We start from the raw sequence: 10,744 nt of genomic DNA on the forward strand, positions 1-10,744 counted from the left end.
AGAAGATGTACAAGTACAGGGTTCAGTCAGCCAGAGAAGACTTTTCTGCAGAAGTGTTTTATAGGTCAGAGAAGGACAGCAGGGACTAGATCTTGTACATTTTTCTAAGAACAAGATGTATTGCTTTGTCATGCTGTAAGTCTGAATTTAAGATAAGATTATGAGCATATCATTTGGAAGCAGTGCGTAGTCAGAGAGGGAGAAGAAGCCTGAGAATCAGTTATTTTATGCCTAAGGTCTGAAATGGGCAGTTTTATCTGCATTGAACAGAAGAATTGTCTTTTGCCCATTTTGCAAAGCTGCAGAGGGAAACAGACAAACTGTATTATATGCAGTCATATATGTATATACATTTTTATAGTGCTTCGAACAAAGGTGGAATACAAACAAAGGTGCAATTAGAGCTGAAACAATTTGATCAATAAGTCAATCGGCCCAAAACAAACAGCATCTATTTTGACATCCTTAGGCACATTTTCAATGATGGTTACAATTTTTTTTTTCAAATGTGGGGTTTTGTTGCTTGTCATTAAATGATAGTAAATGTAATATTTTATTTTTAGAATGTTTTACAAAACACGACATTTGATAATTTAAAATTGAGCTGGAAAATGTGATGAACCATTTTCTGATGTTGCATCCTCCAAACAATAAATGTATTCACCAAAGAAAGAAAATCAACAGATGATTTGCTAATAAAATGTAGTGAATCCCCAGACCCAATACAAATGTAATTGAACATAATCTCAGTCTGAGCTCATCTAATTTAATTAAAGTTTCCAGGTTAGTACTAGGGCTCTTGTCATGGGATTTCCAGCCGCCATTGTTCACTGTAACAGTATGATGATTACATTGTCATGTTTTTTCACTGTTTTCATATAGCTTTGCTTTGACTGAGTCACTTCATATTTTGAGGAACATTTCCAGAAACCCTTTTTTATTTTTTTTATGGTGAACACTTCCTTTCAGAGTAAATGTACTCTTCTGTTCGGTGAAACGCTGATTTCAAGCGACTGCTGTTATTGTCTTAACAAGCATGTCACTTCCTGTTAGTATCAGGATGTGATAGCATGGGAGAAAAGTTCTCTGTATTCGTAGTCTCTGTCACAACCTCTAAAGAGTATCGTGGACTGAAGTCCCTAATCTTTAAGCCTTTTTTCATCCACCAGGATCAGAGGACACTGATAATACTGAGACATTGTACTGATGTCTCATTCTGTCTGCTCACATATTGTGTCAGAAAGATATGCTGAAAATGTTGAAAGTGACCTCTTTAAGTACTCTTATTTAATACATGTGTTAACCTACAGAGCTGGTGGAAGTGTGCCAAACTGACATCACTAATCTGTGGAGTCATATTGAATAAATCCAGCCTCAGGTAGATTGATGTGTCTCCCTCCTCCTCCTGAGGTCATTTTCTCCTTTACTCATCCACTCCGTCCCTTTCTGCCACCAGATTCTTTCACCCGAGCTTTAATTAGCTTCTGTTTCAATCTTTAATAGCCGCTTTCTCACTGTGCCTTTACGCCCGGGCCGCATTTGGAAGTGCAGATTAGATTCGGCCACAGGCGGCGGTTAGCACAGAGGGAGATTTGTTTCAAAGACGGGGGACATGGAGAGGGATTTGAAAGGCATAATGGACATGTACGATACCTCCCACTGCTCTATCTACCAGAGGACACTATTCAACTTGCTTTCAATATTCACCTCGGTGGCTGTGCTCCATGCCCTCGGTATTTTAATTATCCCATACCTTAGACCACATAGCTGCACATTGTGTATTCTTAATGGAGCATACTGTACTGTTGATTTGTTTACTATCAACAATGAATCTGTCAGGACCTCGATACAAACTGATGAACCCAAATGCACGACCCAGAGACAAAGTCTTGAATGTAATAAAATGTATTTATTAATTCCAATGATCAGGAAATCCCTCTTAACAGAGTAGGTGCTGGAATAAACAAAAAGCGCTCACAAGGAGGAAAAAACTAGGCATAACAAAAGGAGAATTTAGAGAAAACTTAAGCCTACAAAAATCAACAAAATAACATAACCTGACATGAGAGAAAGCGATCCTTTCTGAGTAGAGGCTTGGCACGACCATTCGGGGAAACAAACAAGACGAACTGACACAGGACAGGGGAGAGACAGGACTATTTAAACATGAGGTGAGTGGGAACAGGTGGAAACAATCAGGGGCGGGGCAGACGCTGATGATGGCGGGAAAAACACACAGGGCGAGGAAGAAACAGGGTCTGAAATGAAAGACAAGAGGTAAGTACAAAATAAAACAGGAAATGACAGACAAAATACATAACTAACACATTTGACGAGACACAACAGAATCATTCTGTTTTTGACAGACCTGCCTGTTACATTTCTGTCTACTGTAAGTCGGAAATGTAACAGGCAGGTCTGTCAAAAACAGAATGATTCATTGTTTATAGTAAACAAATCCTGTAAAGACCAAAAACAACATTATGTTAGTCCTTTGCTCGAAATGGCTACATTTTTGAAAATGTATTGATTTGCTCTATTGTGGAGAGTTTAGTTCAATAATTAGCAGCTTGTTCCCTGAAAAATGATGTTCCCATACAAGACTGCATGGTCAATTATATTAGAGAGGCCCTATTATGCTTTTTGGGGGGTTTATGTCTTTGCGTATGTGAATAGTCTGCAAAGGCTAAAATCCCAAAGTCCCCTCCTGAGGGAGTTTCTCTCCCACACACTCCCCCCTCTGCCTGAAACGCCTCCATTGGAATCTTTAGTTTACTTCTGTAACATAGTGACGTCACTATGTAACACTGGCGCTTCTATTAGCTAGAGCTCCAACTCTCTCAACGGTTGACCAATCACAACAGAGCCGGCCAGCTAACCAATCAGAGCAGACCGGGCTCTGGTTTCAGACAGAGGGTGAAAAGAGGTGCTGCAGCACAGGCAGTATGAGAAAACATTTTGAACATTAAAGCTTGGAGACATGTCACAGTAGAGGCACAACATGCAAATATGAACCTGAGAATGTGCATAATAGGGCCTCTATAAGAGGAATTTACGTCTGTTTTTCATGTAAAATAAATGTTATTCCAATCACAGGACTCATTGAAAAAAAAGAAGCTTTCCTCCAGACTGAATGCCAGAAGACAAATGTACAGTGATGTACATTTTCACTTTACAAGTACAGAGGTTACTTTGCATACAAACTGACTGCCAGTGTTTTGCCTCAGTGATCCATACATCAGTGATTTCTTAGTGATCCACTGTAGCTCCACCTCTCCATTAGCGCACTATATTATATCTTCAAAAATTGAAAAAAACATAATAACTTAACATTAAAGTGAACAGTCATGTTTCCATTTGGCTATTCATGTGCTGTAGAAACTTTGGTGATTAAATAAATATCTTCATGACAGCTCAGCACTGATACCCAGTTTAGTAGCAACATGGTAATCTCTCGAGCGTTACCACTTAGCAAGGAAACTCCCAGGCTGTGTCAGAAGATGAAATTAAAGACGATTGGAGCAGCAGGAGCCCCCTGTCACAGCCCGGGGTCCCCTTGACTCACGCTGAGATTTTGAAACTAATGATACTATACTCTGTTCGAGAAGACGTGCTGTTGGGAAACATGCGGTGCAAGAACTTAATGGAAAAACTGGTGTTTATCTGTGGTTTCAAATATGGAGGGTACAGAGAAACCATGCCTCATGTCTACCTATGTCTTTTGCATTGTCGGGTTTATGTAATTGCTAAAATGTACTTTAATCTGTGCATAAGGGTAAATAATTGACTTTATCCTTTCCTAAATCAAGTTTCTAAGAGGCTGTTCTTTTACACAGCTGAGTGATAATCTGGAGATCTCCATGTTTGAGGGTACTTTTAGATACCCAATTAGATAACTTTCAGTGGAAAAGATTAGACCTAATCTTGTTTTGACTCATTATTCACTATTTTGGATGTCACTGCAACATTTCAAAGTGTAAACACTGCCTATGGAGCAGCTTCTGATTCTGGAGGGCATCAGGGCAGCAGACACATTTTTCAGCTATAATTGAGGTCCCACGGATAAGTTGCTGTCCTGATATTGGGATGCAAGATCTTCCTGCAGTGACCCAGTTTGTTCATAAACACATTAGCGTCTTCAGCTCCAATATAAACCCTGCAGATGCTCATAACAAGGCCATCGTTGGAATAAAATCCACTAACAGATCATTTGTGGTTATATTAAATACATTTTTATCATGGGAGTTGGTGCTAATTACTATTTACAGATCAAATGTCTGAGATTGGGTAATTAGGGATGGCTGGTGTCGCCATTTAGTTGCATAACCATGGCTTCAAAACTGAGATGAAAAACTGACTGGAACTTTGCATCTTTCCGTCTTCAAGCATTGCTGTGCTGTTTTTCAAAAACATTTTTCATCTTCTGTGTTTTCTTCCTCTCACTGTGCCTCCCCCTTTCAACTCCCCATTCCCCGTTTTCTCTCGAAGCCCACGTTTCTCTCTGTCTCCTTTCTGCCTTTGACGATGATATCATAATGATGCCAGTAACAGTGAAGTGATTAAAAGCTTCTGCTGGCCTCCACTCTGCAGGATATTTCCCATAAAATCATGCTACTGCTCCTCACCCCTTTTGTATGCTGGTATTAAATCAGCCAGATAGCTGGGAGTGAGGCTCCTGATGGCCGCTCTGTTCCCAGTGGAATATGTGGCCTACATTTGTTTATAGTGCAGCCAATGTGAGTGTGTTTCTTTGTCTAACTATTTTCTGCAGCGAACCCCCACTTTTGTTTCCTCAAACATGGGCTGATTAGTCCTTTTTCTGTCTGTCTGTAGTCTTTCCCTTCCTCTCTCGGTTTTCTCTCACATACTGTACATGCATCAAGGATTTTATATCTCATCATTGATTGCTTACCATTCAGCTCACGAGCACATGCCCTCGTAACCTTTACAACAGCGCATACATGTGAGCAGGATACACGTTTGACAAAAACACACAGTCACACACACACACACACACACACACACACACACACACACACACACACACACACACACACACATACAGTATATACACGAAGGTCACCTTCCTTGGCTTCATTAGAGACTGCTTTATTATGGCTACAGATGTGCCCATAAATCATAGGTCCCCTGGTGGAGCGAGAGAAGATACAAAACAAACTGATAAAGGTGTAACTCACTGAGAAAGGGAAGGTGATAGATAATAACACAGACACAACAGCATACACCCATATACCAATACACTGTGGCTATTGACAGTGTCTTCAATAGGTTTCTGCCATTGTACTGCCTAAAGAAAGCGTCTCTGGGGAGAGATCAGCAGCTTTTGTCACTGAGAAAAAATGGACAGGAATTTTTATCTTTAGGGGAAAATTAAGTTTTAAAGATGCTTCAGATTATAATAAACCCAAAGTGAGTCTGATAAAACCCAATCAAGTGTTTTTCTATGGAGTTTCAGCCCCGAGACGAAGATCCTTTGTGAAACTCATTACCTCTGAACTCAGTGCTTTTGTTGCATTGTCTGCACCACTGCAGAGGAAGTTAATCCCCCTCTTTTCATCCCCTGGACAGTCAGAGAGAATCATTATTTTATATCTGTAAAAAGAATTAATTGGATGGACATTGCAGTTATTAAGATTCTAAATATTTTGTATTCTTGTATTTACTTTCTATAAAAAAATGTATTTTGGAGATCTAATGAAGGAACTATTCAGAGCTCTGCCGACCGGGTTCACGTTAAATTTATTTTAGTCCTTTTTAATTACCTGTCAGTCACTTGTTTTTGCAGTGGCTATTCCATTTTCTAGTTAGCAGTGGATAATGAATAGTGTAATAATAATAGTGAGTTTAAGTTCACTGTTGAGTTGTCCAGCCCTCAATTTAACGTCACTTACAGAGTTGTTTTCAGCCACAGCATCAAGCTGTTTTCATTGGATACGTTTTGAAAGCCCACTGTACAATACCTGCAGCAGATTGACACAATTATTCACTAACTATTTTATTGATTACTAAACAGTGTTTCAAACCCCTCTCCACAATGCCAGATTGTCCAGGTTAACTGGCAAATGATGAATCCTTTAAAAATATATTAATTTACGGCCAGAAAGTATTCAATTGTAAATGTTGAGTCTAAAAATAATGCAATAAGCTTATAAAATACTCACCATATATGTTTTTAATTGGAAAATGTAAACCCCACGTTTCTTAAATGCACAATGCCCCCCCAAGGACATTAACTCAGTTTAAATACTTCAATATGGTCCTCACAAACTCTGGTCAGGGCCTTTTCAGTAATTTACAGCTGTTGACTATGCCTACATTACACACTGAGTGTTGATGCAATGAATAAAGCATTCAGTCATCAGTTTTTAAGATAATGAATTTGCTGCTAACAGCTAAGAAAAAAAAACCCGGCTGTTCTACTGTAGTGAGCACCAAGATTAGAAGACACAGCAGTTGATTAAAAAACTGCAGTGTGATTTAAAAAATAATTCACAAGCCTTCAAATATTCCATTGTTTAATAATTGTACTGTTCATCTTCGTTATCCTTTATATCTTCAGCACTCTGGATTGTCATCTTTAAACATGCAAAACTCTTTACCGTCTAAACAAAAATAAGATCTAGTGACATATTCCAGAAGAATAATGATTAGTTCGAACATCTAAAACCAGGTTTTCTGTGCCACGTGACTTTTACCTCCATTTCAATCAGTTCCCTTGAAAGATATCCTGATGACCTTTTTGATTGAAGACCCATTTCCATAAACACTCATTAACTGGTTGTTATGATAATGTCTGATTTATGGCTCTTTACATCCAGCCACTCTCAGGCTGGCATGCAGCACAAACATCTGTAGAGCTCAAGGTTCATCTGTGCTGTCAGATACTTTGGGTAATAAGCTGGTGATCTGTTGTACGAGGCACAGTTTGCTGCATCTTCCTCCACTGTGAGGAAAAATGGACGAGGAGAAGGGCAGCCGTCGGTCCAGGGGTTGCAGCACCCTGGAAAAATGTCTGATATTTCTTTTCGTGGCCATGACCGGCGTCTGCATCGGCCTCGTGGTCGTCTACTTCACTGAGAAGAACTCGACTACTCTTACAGAAGGTGAGTGTGTATACTTAGAATATGTATTGTACTTCATTTCAATACTGGCATGTTTCTGAGGTATTTTGTGGTTTATGCCCCTCTTGAATTCATTTTGGAGATGTAACATCATCAATCAAATAACTGAAACATTGTGTTGACATAACAAACCACATATAAATAACTTTGGTTCCTTGAAATACTTGAAAGCGTGTTAATATGAGGGAGGATAAATCAAGGCGTTGAACATTTTTGAAAATTAATCAAAGGTCATTGAAAGTGTTTTTATTTTGTGCAAGAATAGAAGAAGTGCTGTCCTGTGTTAGAGAAGTCTGCCTTGACTGTAACAGTGATTAAGATGTGTTCACGTATTCAAGCCCTCTCATATTAACTGTTGTATATGAGCTTTTCAGTTCTTAAAATAAACCTTCCCAGTATTAATTCCCTAAGTAATTAATCTTGATCCGAGTCTCAAACTATGTGCAAACTTATCGAAAGTTGCCCTGTAAATTCCTCCAATTTGTTTTCATATGAGGGACCCTGATTAACTTAATATTACAGTAGATAAACATTCTTACTTTAAATACAATTAAACATGCTGCAATATGTTTGCTATCTCTTATGTTTTTTGCTTAAAGGTGTGGTCGGTAATTCACTTCGGAAACACTTTTTGTTATATTCCATGGAATGCTCTTAACATCCCGATAGCAATGAATATATTAAATGCTTTGACAATAAATACATAAAAACATTTCTGTGGAAGCCGTGGCGCTATAAAAAGCACGACCAATCATCTGAGCCAGCCCGGCTAAAATAACTGGATGGCCTACCTGCCTGTCAGCCTTCCATCTCCTGCACAAACTTATCTCGTGCCCTCATTGGTCATGTGCGCGTTCGTGTGTGTTGGAGGAGGGGCTCTGTAAGGAAGTCTGAAGGAAGAGGCAGATTTTTTCCGGTTGTGTATTTTCAAATTCTAGCGCACTCGAGCTGGTTTCTCCATTCTAGTGATGGGAATTATGGCTCTTTGAAGGGAGCCGGATCTTATGGCTCCGTTCCTTTCAAAGAGCCGTTCAAAAGAGCCGTTTTTTTAAAGGGGGCGGGGTTACTAGGTTTATCTGTGAAATAATCACCAGTCATAATGATAATTAAGTGGCGATGGAGATCATTTGTTGACCCTGCTTTAAAGGATATTTTGCCTTTACAAATGGTGCGCTTTATCACTGCCTGGGTTTTGGTTGATGTGCATCCAAATGCTGCTGCGTTTTCGGGTTTGGCTCATTTTTCATCCGAAAAACACATCGTCTACCTGTCCTGTACCACTTGTTATGACTTCTCTCTCTCGCGTATTCCGTTAAGACCGTTAAGACCCACCCCATCTCACTCCTCGTGCTGAAACCTACCAATCAGAGTAGGGGCGGGTCTTCACAGAATACGTTTGGGGAACAAAATCAAGCTTTTTAAAAGGCGAGTGGATTTTGGCAGGCAGTGAGTGCTGACCAACGATTGAACGATAAAAAGAACGGCTCTCACCAAGTACGACTCGGTTCCCCTCGTTCGTACCAAAGAGCCGTTCAAAAGAATCGGCTTGTTCGCGACCGACACATCACTACTCCATTCGTACCTACCCTACCTTTAAGTGCATAGTCCCTCTCAGATAAGATAATATGCAATAACACGTAACCTCACAATAAGATAAAAATACTGTATTACAGTGACGTAATGTTTAACAAGAAGAACTAGAATAAAATGTTTGTATTAGAGGTTTCAGTGGCTCGTTCACACATATGAAGCCAGACACAGTTGAATGCGTTGGAGCTGTGAGGAAAAACAAACAACACAGCGACAGTGAAGAGTCTAAAGTGAGAGTGTCCTTAGGCCAATGATTCAGAGACTGAGCAACACTGAAAACATGTTGTCAGATTAGACCTTAAGTCTCTTTTGATTGACAAGTGGCAGGGTTTTGTCAGTGTTGATTATATTGGCTGAAGAAGGTCATTTATATAAGAGACTGGCTATTATTATCTATGGACACATGATAGTTGACGTTTAAACAGTAACCTATATGAATTGAAGGAAGGGCGCACACATTTTCTCCAGGTTTATTGATTTCTTTAAAAGTCTAAACAGACAGGGCATGCAATTAGGAGTAAGGAGGCTATTTTATTTTATTTTCCGAGTGTTTAATTATATCTTTATGAAATGCATTAAAAAGGTCACTGCCAGCCAAAACAGATGGCTTGTCTTACAAAACAACAACGTGATTATGTTGACAATTATGTTCTGCCTGAACTACAAAAAAGATTCCAGTAGTTTTAAACACAGCTGAGCTACAAACAGAAGCTGCTGCACCAACAAGGGAGTCGGGACAGCCTGCTGCTGCTTTATGAGCACATCCTGTATAATCAATGCTGTTACCAAGGCATCACAATTGATTTGAACTTTTACTGCAGAAACCATGAGGTGTCTATTAATTATAAGAATTTCATGGTAAACATTTCCCCTAGCCTGCAGTGCTGATTATAGTGTAATAAGGAATTGCATTAAGATGACGTCTGTAGCCAAGCTAGCTTATGGTGTGGCAATGTGAAAAAGTCAGTCAACACTTTGGTGCAGACTAAAACAATCTTAGCAACTGGATTTCCATAAATGATGCCTTATTTAAGGATAGTTTACTTTTCATTTAGCGCCATTATCGAGTACTTAATTTTATGATTAAATACATGCAAAAATAAATGATATTTCCCAACAGCTTTATAGTTGTGATTAGCATATGTGAGCATGCTAACACAGTAAACTAAGATGGTGAACATGGTAAACAATAGACATGCTAAACATCCATTCTTGGACCATTACTGTTTTCTCTGTATATTAATGACTTGCCTAATGTATGTCCTGAGTTGAATGTGCAAATGTATGCCGATGATGCGGTCATCTTTGTACATGAGAAAAACACTGAAATTATCTCATCCTGTCTCTCAAATGCTTTGGACAAGGTTCAACACTGGCTGAACAACATTTGCTTACAGTTAAATGCAAAAAACCCAGTATGCATGATGTTCAGTAAACGACCAGTCAAAATCGAAGGATCCAATGTGTTTTTAAACGGAGCAGAAATAGAACTAGTCCCCCACTTCAAGTATCTTGGAGTCATAATGGACTCGAACTTGACTTTTAAGAAACATATTAAGAAAGTATCCAATACCGTTAAATTCAACTTGCAACATTTTAAACAAATTAGACCTTTCTTAAAGGTAGGGTAGGTAAGAATGGAGAAACCAGCTCGAGTGCGCTAGCATTTGAAAGAACGCAGCCGAAAAAAAAACGAAAAAAAAACACACTGGACGCTGCACTAGGTCAGAAACCAGAGGAGACTGTGAAGTCCACCGCAGACGGACCACTTTTGGACAAAATGTCCTCTCCGTTAAAGGCAGCTCATTGTGGAATAGCCTCCCAACTGAGATACGGGATTGTCCCACTCTCAATAGTTTTAAAGGTCAACTCAAAGAATGGTTGAGAAACAGGCAGACGTGCAATCACCGCTAAATGCACTTTTATACAGGGGTATCTCCTCTTGCACTTTATGTAGCACTTTAATCTTATCTTGCACTTTATATATCATAGCTGCTACATTGTACTGCCAT

General features: G+C 39.3%; 1 protein-coding gene across 1 annotated transcript in view; it reads left to right on the forward strand.

The window, feature by feature from the left end:
* Positions 1 to 6,931: 6,931 nt before the first annotated feature.
* zgc:154142 (uncharacterized protein LOC555481 homolog) overlaps positions 6,932 to 10,744 on the forward strand; it is a 24,956-nt gene continuing 21,143 nt past the window's right edge. Inside the window, exon 1 of the mRNA XM_034129338.1 lies at positions 6,932 to 7,124. Within this exon, the coding sequence (XP_033985229.1) occupies positions 6,977 to 7,124 (148 nt within the window). The 5' untranslated portion in view covers positions 6,932 to 6,976. The remainder of the gene's footprint in view (positions 7,125 to 10,744) is intronic.

Source organism: Trematomus bernacchii, unplaced genomic scaffold (genome assembly GCF_902827165.1).
Source record: "Trematomus bernacchii unplaced genomic scaffold, fTreBer1.1, whole genome shotgun sequence".
Taxonomy (NCBI): domain Eukaryota; kingdom Metazoa; phylum Chordata; class Actinopteri; order Perciformes; family Nototheniidae; genus Trematomus; species Trematomus bernacchii.